The sequence below is a fragment of the Pristis pectinata genome, chromosome 11 (genome assembly GCF_009764475.1).
Source record: "Pristis pectinata isolate sPriPec2 chromosome 11, sPriPec2.1.pri, whole genome shotgun sequence".
Classification (NCBI taxonomy): Eukaryota; Metazoa; Chordata; class Chondrichthyes; order Rhinopristiformes; family Pristidae; genus Pristis; species Pristis pectinata.
In genome coordinates this window covers 17,524,202-17,539,545 of record NC_067415.1, presented here as the reverse complement: position 1 = coordinate 17,539,545, position 15,344 = coordinate 17,524,202, and the positions used below count along the sequence as shown (strand labels likewise).

The 15,344-nt window shown below is 41.2% G+C and overlaps 1 protein-coding gene across 7 annotated transcripts in view; it reads right to left on the bottom strand.

The window, feature by feature from the left end:
* c2cd3 (C2 domain containing 3 centriole elongation regulator) overlaps nt 1-15,344 on the bottom strand; it is a 120,397-nt gene that overhangs the window by 31,740 nt on the left and 73,313 nt on the right. For all 7 annotated transcript variants that reach the window (XM_052025864.1, XM_052025865.1, XM_052025866.1 and 4 more), the window contains 2 exons: nt 8,881-9,019; nt 1,613-1,677 (listed from right to left, as the gene is read on the bottom strand). In XM_052025864.1, coding sequence (XP_051881824.1) covers nt 1,613-1,677; nt 8,881-9,019 — 204 coding nt within the window. The remainder of the gene's footprint in view (nt 1-1,612; nt 1,678-8,880; nt 9,020-15,344) is intronic.

Genomic DNA, 15,344 nt, shown 5'->3' with positions numbered 1-15,344 from the left:
TGAGTAGTGATTAGGAGAGAGTGATTTTTCTCCTCCAGATGTGAGGCAAGCTGAGGTCAATTGTACCAATCCAGTTCAACTCCCAAGTGGGGTCAGTTGGCTTAGCATGACAGAAATTGAACCCAGGTCTTCTTACCAAGAACTTCATTGGCATTGCTGTTTCTCATATTTTGATAAGAAGCTTCTTTTTTTGTTACTTTTTAAATCTATTGACTGCTATTTTTATTTTTACCCCCTTCCCATTTCATTATTCTTAAAAATTGGCTCATAATTGGATTAATAATTGGCTTGATGGTAGGAAGCAGAGAGTGATGGTAGAAGGTTATTTCTTGGACTGGAGGTCTATGACTAGTGGGGTGCCACAGGGGTCGGTGCTGGAACCTTTGTTGTTCGTTATTTATATAAATGATTTGGATGTAAATGTATAAGGCATGGTTTGCAGATGATACTAAAATAGTCGTTAGCACAGACAGTGAAGAAGGTTATCAAAAGTTATCTTGATCAGCTAGGTAAGTGGGCCGAGGATTGGCGAATGGCTTTTGGTTCAGTTAAGTGCAAAGTGTTGTATTTTGGGAAGTCAAACAAGGGTAGGACTTACTTAGTGAATGGTAGCACCCTGCGGAATGTTGTGGAACAGAGGGACCTAAGAGTACAAGTAGATAGTTTGCTGAAAATAGCGTCACAGGTAGACAGGGTGGTGAAGAAGGCACTTGGCATGCTGGCCTTCATCAGCCAGGGCAGTGAGTTTGGGAGTTGGGATGTTATGTTACAGTCATACAAGATGTTGGTGAGACCACAATTGGAGTATTGTATAAAGTTTTGGTTGCCCTGTTATAGGAAAGACATCATTAAACTGGAAAGAGTGCAGAGAAGATCTTTACGAAGATGGTGCCAAGACCCAAGGGACTGAGTTATAGGGAGTGATTGGGCAGGCTAGGACTTTATTCCTTGGAACATAGGAGATTGAGGGGTGACCACATAGAGTTGTATAAAATCATGAGGGGTATAGAAAGGGTGAATGCAGAGTCTTTTACCTAGGGAAGAGGAGCTAAAAACTAGAGGGCATAGATTTAAGGTGAGAGGTGAAAGATTTGAAAAGGGACTTGAAGGGCATATAAGGAATGAGCTGCCAGGCAAAGTGGTTGAGGCAGGCAGAGTAACAACATTCAAAAGACATTTGGGTAAGTATATGGATAGGAGGGGTTTAGAGGGATATGGGCCAAATGCGGGCAAATGGGACTACCTTGGCAGGTACAATGTTTGGCATGGACAAGTTGGTCCAAAGGTGTATTATTCTATGACTCTATTATCTGAGTATTTTCTTATTTTCCCCAGTGTGCGCACAGATTGGATACACCAACAGAACTCACTATCCACAGCATTCTGCAAACACACAACCTTCCCTGCACTGACTACACTTCAATAAGTTTGGTTAAATATCTAAAAAAACTGAGGACTAGTATCGACTTATTTATTCATTTTAGCTTAGTTTCTATTCTACATCATACCATCAGTAATGTATGAGCAAATGTTCTCTTTTGAAATGCATTCAGGAACAGTTGGATCAATAGTGGAATCAAATAAACAAAGCAAAATTATATTTAGCATTTACCTGCTTTATGCCATACTTTGAAAACTAGTGTTTGCCGTGGATCCAATAATAACTCTTTGGGCAGCCTGGAATTAGACAAACAAAATCTACAGTAAAGAACAAAATTTATCTTCAGTTAAATTTTATTCATTTTCTAAATCACACACGCTTTACCTTGAAGGACTTGTCAAGATTCTCCTTCAGGTTTTGAACAATAATTGATACAGCTTCCTTTGGTCAAGAAGACAACAAGGAAACTAGACAACATGTGGCTTTTCACATTGAATGGAACACTCCTGATGGAACATTAGTTATAGCCCTTTATAGTATAAACATTGTTTCATCTCTGAAGCAAAATCAAACTTCCCTTGATGAGCACTACCTCTGCAAATTACTTCTTTGAACCACAAAAAGCCCAACTCATCCAAGACGACCGAGATGCCTATCTAAGCAGCTCCATTTACCTGGGTTTGGCCCATAACCCTCCAAACCTTCCTATAATTGTACCCACCTCTACCACTTCCCCCAGCAGGCTATTCTATGTACCCACCACCCTCTTGTGGAAAAACTTGCCCCTCAGATCCACTTTAAATCTTTCTCCTCTTACCTTAAACCTATGACCTCTAGTTTTAGGCTCCTCTACCTTGGGGAAAAAGACTTGTGACTATCTATCCTATCTATGCCCCTCATGATTTTATAAACCCCTATTAGGTCACCCCTCAGCTATCATTGCTCTCAGTCTATCCAATCTCACCATATAACTCAAGCACATACACAAGAGATTCTGCAGATACTAGAATCTGGAGCAACTCAGCAGGTCATGCAGCATACATAGAAAGAAAGAAATAGTTGACATTTCGGGTCAAGACTCTTCATCAAGACTGGAAAGGAAGAGGGCAGAAGCCGGAATAAGCAGTTCAGGGGAGGAGTACATGCAGGCAGATGATAGGCGAGTTCAGGTGAGGGGGAAGGGAGGAGAGGGGGGATGGGGTACATGTAAGAAGCTGAGAGGTAATAGGCAGAAGAGGCAAAGGGCTGAAGAAGGAGGAATCCGGTAGGAGATGGCAGTGGACCATGGAATAAAGGGAAGGAGGTGGGGAATAGATAGGAAGGTCATGAGGGCGGGCGAAGGGGAAAGAGGGCCACAGAAATGAGGGAAGACAAAGAAGTGAGAAAAAAAGGGAGGAGGGAGAGAAGAGGGAAGGGATTACCAGAAGTTAGAGAAATTGATGTTGAGGCCATCAAGTTGGAGACTACCAAGGTGGAATACGAGGTGTTGTTCCTCCAACCTATATCTGACCTCAACGTGGCAGTAGAGGAGGCCATGGACAGACATGTCAGCATAGGAGTGGGATGTGGAATTGAAGCGGAGATCCTTGCTTTTGTGGCGGATGGAGCAAAGATGCTCAACAAAGCATCACCCGATCTGCATCGGATCTCGCTGACATAGAGGAGGCCGACTGGGAGCACTGGATGCAATGAATGACACCCTTAGATTCACAGGTGAACATAGAACATTACAGCATAGTACAGGCCCTTCGGCTCATGATGTTGTGCCAACATTTTATCCTGCTCTAAGATCTATCTAAATCTATCTAGTCCTGCCATTACCCTTGTATTCTGCCTTCAAATTCGATCTCCCGAAGTGTATCACTTCACACTTTTCTGGGTTGAACTCCATCTGCCACTTCTCAGCCCAGCTCTGCATTCTATCAATATCCTGTTGTAATCTACAACAACCTTCTACACTATCCACAACACCACCAACCTTTGTATCATCAGCAACCTTACTAACCCACCCTTCCACATCCTCATCTAAGTCATTTATAAAAATCACAAAGAGCAGGGATCCCAGAACAGATTCCTGCGGAACACCACTGGTCACCGACCTCCAGGCAGAATACGCTCCATCTACCACCACCCTCTGTCTTCTATGGGTGAGCCAATTCTGAATCCACACAGCCAAGTTTCGCTGGATCCCTTGCCTCCTGACTTTCTGAATGAGCCTTCCATGAGGAACCTTATCAAACACCTTACTAAAATCCACATACACCACATCCACTGCTCTACCTTCATCAATGTGCTTTGTCACATCCTCAAAGAATTCAATCAGGCTCGTGAGGCACGACCTGCCCCTCACAAAGCCATGCTGACTGTCCCTAATCAGCCTATGCTTCTCCAAATGCCCATAAATTCTGGCTCTAAGAATCTTCTCCAGTAACTTGCCCACCACTGAAGTAAGAATCACTTGTCTGTAATTCCCAGGGTTATCCCTACTCCCTTTCTTAAACAAAGGAACAACATTTGCCACCCTCCAATCATCTGGCACTACTCCTGTGGCCAGTGAGGACGCAAAGGTCATCGCCAAAGGTGTAGCAATCTCTTCCCTCGCTTCCTGTAATAACCTTGGATATATCCTATCTGGCCCCGGTGACTTATCCATCCTAATGTTTTTCAGAAGTTCCAGCACATTCCCTTCCCTTACGTTGACATGTCCTAGCGTATCACCCTGTCGTAGGCCATCCTCACAAGCGTCAAGGTCTCTCTCTCTCTGGTGAATATTGAAGCAAAGTATTCATTAAGGACATCCCCTGACTCCAGGCACGTTTCCTCTTTTATCCCTGATCGGTCCTACCCTCACTCTAGTCTTCCCCTTATTCTTCATATACGAGTAGAATGCCTTAGGGTTTTCCTTGATCGTACTCGCCAAGGACTTCTCATGCCCCCTTCTAGCTCTCCTAAGTCCATTCTTAAGCTCCCTCCTGGCTACCTTGTAACTCTCCAAAGCCCATCTGATCCATGCTTTCTAAACCTCAGGTAAGCTTCTTTCTTCCTCTTGACAAGATATTCTACATCTCTTGTCAACCATGTTTCCTTCACTCTACCGTCCTTACCCTGCCTCAATGGGACAAACCTATCCAGAACCCCATGCAAGTACTCCCTAAACAGCCTCCACATCTGTTCCCAATTTACGCTCCCAAGTTTCTGCCTAATAGCATCATAAATCCCCGTCCCCCAGTTAAATACTCTCCCATATTGTCTGCTCCTATCCCTCTCCAAGGCGATGGCAAAGGTCAAGGAGTTATGGTCACTATCTCCAAAATGCTCTCCCACCAAGAGATCTGAAACCTGATCAGGCTCACTGCTTAGTACCAGGTCCAGAATGGCCTCTCCTCTAGTCGGCCTGTCCACATACCGTGTCAGAAATCCTTCCTGGACACACCTAACGAACTCCGTCTCATCTATCCCCTTTACACTAAGGAGGTGCCAATCAATATTAGGGAAGTTGAAATCAGCCATGATATTTTTGCACCTCTCCACAATCTGCCTCCCGATCTGATCCTCGGTGTCTCTGCTGCTATTGGGGGGGTCTGTAGAATACTCCCAATAGAGAGATCGCTCCCTTCCTGTTTCTGACTTCCACCCACACTGACTCAGTAGACGATCCTTCCAGGACATCCTCCCTTTCTACAGCTCCGCCCCTGTCCCTTTTGAAACATCTAAACCCTGGAATATCCAGCAGCCATTCCTGCCCTTGCGACAGCCAAGTCTCTGTAATGGCCACCACGTTATAGTTGCACGTACTTATCCATGCTCTAAGTTCATCAGGCTTGTTCCTGATACTTCTCGCATTAAAGTAGACACACATTAGCCCATCCAACTGACAGCAATTTTGCCCTTTCAACTGCCTGTCCTTCCTCACAGTCTTCCTACACTCTGCATCTACTTGTACAGTAAATGAACCAAGCTCTGACCTATCACTTCATTTCCCATCCCCCTGCCAAATTAGTTTAAACCCTCCCCAACAGCTCTACCAAACCTGCCCGCAAGAATATTGGTCCCTCTCCAGTTCAGGTGTAACCTGTCCCTTTTGTACAGGTCGTACCTTCCCCAGAAGAGATCCCAATGATCAACAAATCTGAAACCTGCCCCCTGCACCAATTTCTCAGCCACGCGTTCATCTGCCAAATCATCCTATTCTTACCCTCACTGGCACTGGCACAGGCAGCAATCCAGAGATTACTACCCTTGAGGTCCTGCTTTTCAACTTCCCACCTAACTCCCTATATTACCTCTTCAGGACCCCATCTCTTTTCCTACCTATGTCATTGGTACCAATATGTACCAGGACCTCTGGCTGTTCACCCTCCCCCTTCAGAATGCTGTGGACCCGATCCGAGACGTCCCTGACCCCGGCACCCGGCAGGCAACATACCATCCAGGAGTCTCTTTCACGTCCAGAGAATCTCCTGTCTGCCCCCCTTACTATGGAATCCCCTATCACTACCGCTCTCCTCTTCTCCCCTTCCCTTCTGCACCACACAACCAGGCTCAGTGCCAGAGACCTGGTCACTGCAGCTTTCCCCTGACAGGTTGTTCCCCCCACCTCCCCAACAGTATCCAAAGCGGTATACCTGTTATTGAGGGGAACAGCCACAGGGGTACTCTGCACTACCTGCCTATTCTCCATCCTTCTCCTGACAGTCAACCAGCTCCGCCTCACCTGGAAGGACTGTCTAAAGCTCTGAATGGTGGTGAGGGAGGAGGTGTAGGGGCAGGTGTAGCACTTAGTGCAGTTGCAGGGATGGGTGCCGGGAGGGTCACCTGTAGAGAGGGATGAATAGACAAGGGAGTTGTGGAAAGAGCAATCCCGTGGAAAGCGGGTGGGGTGGGGGGGGGTGGGGGGAAGAGGGGAAGGTGTATCTGGTAGAGGGATCCCATTGGAGGTGGTGGAAGTTCCAGAGAATTATGTGGTAGATGTGGAAGCTCATGGTGTGGTAGGTGAGGACAAAGGGAACCGTGTCCCTGTTATGTCAGGGGTGGGGGTAAGATGGGGTGAAGGCAGATGTACAAGAAATGGAGGAGATGCAGGTGAGGGCAACATTGATGGTGGCGGAAGGGAAACCCCATTTACTGAAAAAGGAGGACATCTCGGATCTTGGATGTCCTAGAGTGGAAAGCCTCATCATAGGAACAGATGCTGTGGAGGCGGGGGAACTGGGAGAAGGAGATGGCATCCTTGCAAGTGACTGGGTGGGCAGAAATGTACTCAAGGTAACTGTGGGAGTCAGGCGGTTTGTAAAAGATGTCGGTGGTTAATCTCTCTCCAGAGATGGAGACAGAGAGATCAGGAAAGGGGAAGAGCGGTGTCCACTCCAGGCAACATCCTTGTGAAACTTTCCTGCACCCTCTCTAGCTTCATCACATCCTTCCTATAGCGTGGCGACTGGAACTGCACACGATACTCCAAGTGTGATCTAACCAACATTCTGTACAACTGTATCATGATGTCCCATCTCTTTTACTTGATGTTTTGGCCACGTTGTACTCAATGCCACAAAGCCACCAATTCCTAAGACACAATTAAAGAATGTGCACGCTCAGAGCTTGTATTTTTTTTGAGCTAGTCAGCTGAAACCACATTATAAAGATCTACCACAATATTATGGAAACCACTTAAAGATGACTAAAATAGAAACCATAGACTAGCAAGTACTGTCCTTGTTTTTCTTCTGGCTTGTGTTCTGTTTAGCAGTGAAAACAAAAACTTCCTCGTGGTTGTCCCAGCCATTGTTACAAGATACAAATCAACATTTATATGTATTCATATAATGAACCATTCTAAGGTACTTATAGAAGCATTAACAAACGAAATGTGACTTTAAACCAAATAGAATGTATCATTTATATTTTAAATATAAATATAACACAAATATAAATATATAACATAAACACTGAAGTCAAATTCTGGTAGGACATACAGTGTAAATGGCAAGGACCTTAGGAGTGTTGATGTGCAGTTGGACCTTGGGGTGCAAGTCCATAGCTCCCTGAAAATGGTGACACATGTGGAGAGGGTAGTGAAGGCATTTAGTATGCTTGTCTTCATAGGCCGAGGCATTCAGTACAAGAATTGGGATGTCACATTGCAGCTTTACAAGTTATGGGTTAGACTGCACTTGGAGTATTGTGTACAGTTCTGGTTGCTATCGGCCCACAGCAAGTATGCTTCACAGTCATAAGAGTCATACAGCCTTGTAACTGGTCACTTGGCCCACCACGTCCACGTTGACCAGTAGGTACCCATCCGTATTAATCCCGTTTTCCAGCACTTGGCCGTGGCCTGCTATGCCGAGGTGATTCAAGTGCTCTTCTAGACACTTCTTAAATGCCATCAGTTATATACCTCAATCATGTCTGCTCCAAAGAAAATAGACCTGACCTCTCCAATCTCCCCTCATATTATGGTAACAATAGAGACAGTGCAGAAAGATATTGACCAGGATATTGCCTAGAAAGGAGGGCTGTAGTTATAAGGAAAGATTAGATAGGCTGAGTTTATTCTCATTGAAATGTAGGAGACTGAGGGGTGGCCCTATAGAGGTTTAGAAAATTATGGGAGGAAAAGATAGGATAGATAGTCAGGGTCTATTCTTTCCAGGGCAGGGGAGTCCAGAACTAAAGGGCACAGGTTTCAAGCGAGAGGGGAAAAATTTTACGGAGATTTGAAGGTCAAATAAGATTGCAAGTTTGAAAGAGTAGCCAAGGAATAAATGGACAGAATGGCTAGCACAGGAATTTGGTTGCAGGGATTGAAGATCTGTCTTTCCAATATTTAGATGAAAATGTTATCCAAGTTCCAGTGGTGGAGTGGAGTGAGATAGTGAACAGCTAGAGCCTAGTATTACCAGCAGAAATGTGGAACTTGCATTATGTTTCTGTCGGGGGCCAATCATTCCATCAAATTTTTGCTGGCTCTCAGAGCAATCCTATTCCTACACTTATTTCTCTCTAGTGCACATTCCCCACATCTTCCCTTCAGCTGCGAGGCAATTTAAACTAGTCAATTAACCTAACAACCAGCAAGTCTTTGGGACGTGGAAAGAAACTGGAGCATATGTGGTCCAGGGAGAAGATGCAATCTCCACATAAAGAGCACCAGAGGTCAGGACTGAACTTGGGTTGCTGGAACTATGAGATAGCTGCACAAATTGCAGCAACACTATGCTGTGAGGTAGCATGTCGATGAGAAATAGAACTAGGGGACCATGTATAGACCCTTAGGGGATTCTAAAAGTAATATTGTCTAAGTGCAAAGAGAAACCATTGCAGGTTATTCCCTGGTATGACTAGACAGTTGGGAAGGAAACCAGGCTTCATTGTGGGGTTAGTCAATTTTCTTTTTAGTTTTTTGCAGTTCATTAATCAATCATTCACAGCAACTGGTGCTGACCCTATTCCCTAATAAAGCTCTGCAATTATGCTATAAAATTTCAGTAAATACTTACCTTGTTTGCTGTTGGTGTTCCCAAATAGGACTGTATACATTTTCTATCACAGGAGTTCTTATAGGAATGGGACTAGCTGGTGTAGAATATGATACGTAGGAACTTGGTTTAACTCCAGTTTGTTCTGTCAAGGGACATCCTTTAAAAACAGTTATCAGATAGTAAGTATAGAATGAACATGTAAAGAAAAAGTATTATGCCTTTCAGAACTAAACACCAACCAACAACGCACACCAAACATAAATTTCTTCTTATTTTTGGATCCAATGACAGCACAAAAAGATCAGCCAAAGCTCAGAAAAAAATCCAGAATTAGACATTACAAACTTTAATTCACACCTCCACAAGACTAACCAAAATCTGGCAAAATTAGTCTGGTGATCTATAGCTATTTCAGATGAAATATTTTTGAAACAATTTTTCTTGGATTGTCCAGAGTATTGTGTTGAAAAATACAGAATATACAGCACAGAAACAGATCACTTTGTCAAACCAGTCTAGGTCAGTATTTATGTTTCACTTAAATGTCTTCACATTCTTTCTAATCCAGCTTCATCAGCAATATCCTTTGTTATGCTTTCCTTATGTAGTCTCCCCTAAATCTTTCCGATCAATTTGCTTCAACCATTATCTTTAAAAGTAAGTCCCACATTATCACCACTCACTGGGTTAACACGTTTCTTGTGAATTTTATATTTGTCTTTTTGTAGAGGCAGGCTCTGGATTTCCTCCATATTTCTGCTACAACCCTTGAAAGGCCATCCCCATTTGACAATCTTTCAAACTCCCCCTCCCCATTATTGAAAAATAGAGATATCCTTTCCTGATAAATGTAACCTCTCAATTCAGGTGTCATCCTTGAAATTCTTTTTTCATCCTTTATGGACCCTCTGCATGCTTTTTATAATATTGTGAACAGAATTGTACATAGTACTCTAGGTGCAGTCTAATCAAGCTTTTATAGCTTCACTATAACTTGCCTATTTTTTAATTCCATCCCTCTGGAAATAAACCCTGATAATTTGTTCGCCTTTTGTGTGACCTTGCCAGCCTGAAATGCTACTTTTCATAACTTATGTATCTGTATTCAAAAGATCCCTTTGCTCCTTTATTCCATTTGGATTCTTGATTTCCAGAATTTTTTTTTATTAATAACCCCAAACTAAGTTAAACACACGCATGGGTCTCGAGTCATTAAAAGGCCAGAGTGGGCAAGGATGGCAGATTTTGTTCCTTGAAAGGCATTAGCAAACATTAGTTTTTACAACAATCTATTAACTTTGTGACTATCATCACTAAGACTAGCATTTTTAAATTCTAATTTTATTTAATTACTTGGATTTAAATCCCTCCAGTTGCATGGTGAAATTCATGCTCATGGCTTTTAGTCAATGGTCCAGAATCTGCCTGGTAAACATCATATTCCTAATAAATGACCTCAGTTTTCTTACTGCAAGGTAACACCTCACTCTTGTCTGATAGAAAATTCATTTGCTAATTATGTAAACACTATGCAAGCTTATCAATGTTTTGTAATTTGTTGCTGTCTATCACTGCCGACACATGTTGCTGTTATCTGCATACTCAGAAATCGTTTCTTTAATTGCAAAGTCTAAATCAGCATGAATTTGGAAAAATAGAAGGAAAATTGGTTTAAAACACCTTACAGGAAGAGCTTTAATACAAAATCAAAATGCTGTGGATATCGAAAAATCAAAAAAAAAACTGCAGATTCTGGAAATCCAAGACATAAAAAATGCTGGAAACTCTCAGCAGGTCAAGTTGCATCATCAGAACTCTTTGCTTTTGACCGGAAACATTGACTCTGTTTCTCTTCCCACAGATGTGGCCTGACCAGCACTTCCTGTTTTTGCTGTGGATATTGAAAGCTCAGCACCTATTTGAAAACCTTTGATGATGGATGAACACCATTAAAATGCAACATGACAAATAGGAAGAAGCAACCTCATCAAATGTTCAAACAACCATGTGAACGAGCTACTGACATTATTAAAGCTAGAAAGGCGGTTTGTTTCTCCTATTTGAAAATTTTGAAACTAAAAAATCTTGTAAGGAAGCGAACAGCAAAGATACGGCTTTTTTTTTCCAGGGCATGTTTCAGCCTGGACTCCATAACTTGATGAAGGTCACAGTTACAGACAAATCAGCAACAAGCTGAATATAGATTAGGCCATACTTATAGCTTCATAATAAAACATGGACCCAAGTTACAAGCAATCTCCGATGAAACGGAGGTCCTTCAAAAGTTAGATTAGTCTGTAACAAGTGACACAAATGCACATGAAGTAATCACCATTAAAAAAAAATACAAATAAGGACATGTGAAGGAACCAATTACTGAAATATACAATAGATTTATGACAAAGAAAACTTCCATATATAGAAGTCAATTAATATCTTGCACTTTCATTGCATTTAGCTAGGACAGGTGTCTCACAGAAAGACTAAGTGACATTCAGTTTGGCCAACTTGAGAACTATACATGTATGCATTGTTTATTTATCGTGTGTAAAAGTGGTTAAATAAATGCTACTTTTAACTTAGGTGTTGCTGTAAAGATTCAGGACCATGAATCACTTTCCAGTAACTAATGTGGGAACTGCAGGCCACAAATAATTCCAGCTGGGTGCTCCCAGCAGTGATCCGTCTACATTTTCCATTTCAGTTATTTAGAACAATTATCTTTTATCCCTACTCTCTGCTCTGTCACTGTTAGATGGATTATTTTGCTGTCAAGACTACATTCTCTGACCTTCATTGATCTACTAAGTAGAAGTTATCAAAAGCCTTTTAAAGCCTAGATCAATTATATGCACTACAATATCGATGTTCATCTTCTGTTACATCTTCAGATAATTTAATATAGTTGATCAAACAAGACATCATTTCAAAACTATAGTGACCATCCACTTCTCTCTCTGTTTTTTAGATGACTTCTCATTTTCTCCATTACATTTCCTCCCACTGATGGCTGGTCTAAAGTTCCCTAAGCATGTTTTTATCTCTCTTAAATACAAGTGTAATTTAGCTATCTAACAATCCACTGGCAGTTTTCTTCCAACAAAATATTAAATATGTGCAATATTGCCTCTGCCATTATTTTTCTCGTTTGCTTTAAAAATGGAGGCATATAATTTGTCCGGCCCAGGAGTTTTGACTTATTCAATATTTCTCCAATTTCTATTTTAGATGTAATTATATAATCTCTAATCTTATCTTCGGATGTGATGTCCATCTGCTTTATCTCCTGGCTAAATAATGAAGCAAAGTAATTATTTAATATTTGTGGTAATATGCTGTTGCATGTGATTTTAATCTGTTCAGTTATTAATGGCTCAATTCCCATACTAACTTTCCTTTAATCTCCACGTAGAATATTTTCTTTAATAGCCCTTGTATTAATTTCATAGCTCCTGTTTGTCTTCCCAAATATTTATTTAACTTCTCTCTTAATCTCTTGGTATTCTCCCTTGTCATGCTATCAGTATATGTTTGTTTCTTCCTTTTAGTTTTCCCATATTTTTATTTACTCACTAGCTCATTTTAGTCCCTTCTTTAGTGGAATACATCTTTTCTGGTCTCTGCTGAAGATTTAATTGTCCTACATCACTGTCCAATATTATTGTCCACATTATTTTCCTATTTTATTTTACTCTCAACCCCTGTAAAATGCTTTGCCTTAATCTGTTACTCTATCTTTTGTTATATTTAATGTCAATGCAATTATTTTAAAGTATTATATTGCCTAGATGTTTCCTGGATATATGCCTAGCTGTCTCTTACCTGCTCCAATTCATTCCTCGGCACTAAATACAGTAGAAAATTTTCCCTTGTTGGGCTTCTGAAATACTGGGTTAGAAAATAATCTTTTTTACATTTGCAGGAACTTCATTCCCTTATCCTCTTTACCTACTTCTAGCCTATTAATTTCAGATATATGAAATCTATTGTGTGTTTCATCAATTTCTCTAATTTGTATTATTATTCCACTACCTACTTTTCACTATTAGGTACACTGTGGACTATACAAACTGATGTGATTAATCCTTTATTGTCATCTATTTATCTCTGTCTGGGGATTATTTCTACCTTACTGATACGTTATTGAGAAAAAAAAAGTATGTTATCTACCTCTCCTCTTTCTCCCCCAATCTGTAATGACCCAGTTCTGATTTTTGTAGCTATGTCTGATGAGCGCAGTATAGAAACTGTTTCCTTGCATCAGTTCCAAAAGACAATGTGAATTCACTTGATTTGTCTGCCTTTAAACCAAATTGCATGGTGTGAGGAATAATCAAAGCATTATTACCCTTGAGACGCATTTCTTTTTTTAAGTTCATGACACCTGGCATTCTTACAGCAGAACCTTTTCCCTTTGTGTGCATTTACCATAATAACTAGAAATACCTTCTCACTCTTTAAAGATTGACGTATTTGTAATCAAATTTCCTCATGGTTCAAGCTACCAAAAAAGAAACAATAAGGCTGTGGATCCATAGTGATTACGGCTAGCGTCTGAAAATGATAATATGCTAACTGTTACTGTGAGATTCTTCATAGTATATTGTCAATTTGGATATCAAAATACTCTGTTTATTTTTTTTCCCGAGTAAAGGACCAATATATTTGCTCTGCTAGAAATGAGAGGTCAACTTTATACATAACCAGGCTAAAAAAAAACAATGTTGCCTGCTCACTGCTAAATGTTAGAAGACACTCAATAGTTCAAATATCAAAGATGCATCTCAAACTAATGCATTATATGTTATACATTATTGTACATTCATAATATTATTCGTAAAGTCACATGGTAAACTCAGATGAGGATGGATATTTACTCCCATCTTAGAAAGCGCATCAGGACCTCTACTCTCTTGGAAGCTGAAGGTGATTTAGCATGTCACTAAATATTCCATCAAACTTCTACAGATGCATTGTAGAAAGTATCGTGACTGGCTGCATCATGGCCTGGTACAGCAATTCCAATACACAGGAATGCAAGGAGCTGCAGAGAGTGGTAATACAGCCCTCCCCACCATCAAAAGCAAATACATGAGGTGCTGCCTCAAGAAGGCAGCATCTATTGTCAAGGATCCTCTCATTCCAGGCCATGCCCTCTTCTCGCTGCTACCATTGGGCAGGAGATACAGAAACCTGATGTCCCACACCACCAGGTTCAGGAAGAGCTACTTTCCTACAACCATCAGGTTCTTGAACCAACCTGCACAACCCTAATCCTATCTCAGCATTGTAACACCACGGACCACCTCTTGCACTGACATGAACTTGTTTCTAATTGTGTTTTTGTACTAATGTCTTGTTTTGCAGTCTTTTTCTTCACTGTCTTGTATAATTTATGTTCTGTGTGTTGTCTGAATCTACATGCCCCAGATGCTGCTGCAAGCAAGTTTTTCATTGTATCTGTACCTCACCATACTTGTGCATATGACAATAAATTCAACAATAGAAAGATCAAAGAGTTCTTCTTGACCCTTTAATAGGAACACTAGGAATAATTCTCAAATGATTCCCCCAACCTATCTGGAAGTTTACTCCAGATTTTGAAAATTGCTTCCTCTTTACTATTTTGAGCCACTTGCTCTTGGTCCAACTTCTGATTCAAGTTGAAGTGACCTTTTAGATTTATCATTTTTGTACCATCAACTACTTCAGACATTTACTGACCTGCATTCTCCCCTAGTTAAGCAATGCCCAATTTTAAAATCCTTCTCCAGGTTTTCAAATTCCTTCATGGCTTGACTCCTCCCTATGATCTCCTACAGCCCAATAAGCCTTCAAGATCTCTGTGTTCGCCCAGTTCTGGTAGGATGAGTAGCTCTGATATTAATAGCTTCTTCATTGGTGGCTATGCTCATAATTGTTCTGACCCTAGGCCTAGGAGGTAGTGAAATATCTGTCTCCCCATACTTCTTCAACATAGAACATAAAACATAGAACAGTACAGCACAGAAACAGCCCTTCAGCCCACAATGTTTGTGCCGACAATGAGGTCAATTTAAATAGCACATCTCTTCTCATGCTCTCTCTTCTCTCCTTTTCCATTGGGTAGAAGATACAGGTGCCTGAGGGCACGTACCACCAGACTTAAGGACAGCTTCTATCCCACTGTGATAAGACTATTGAACGGTTCCCTTATACAGTGAGGTGAACCATGACCTCACGATCTACCTTGTTGTAACCTTGCACCTTATTGCACTGCATTTTCTCTGTAGCTGTGACATTTTACTCTGTACTGTTACTGTTTTTACCTGTACTACATCAATGCACTTTGTACTAACTCAATGTAACTGCACTGTGTAATGAATTGACCTGTACGATCGGTTTGTAAGACAAGCTTTTCACTGTACCTCCGAAAGTGACAATAATAAACCAATACATCTGCTGTTCATGTGCCTGTTATGCGTTGCTATCATATCTGCCTC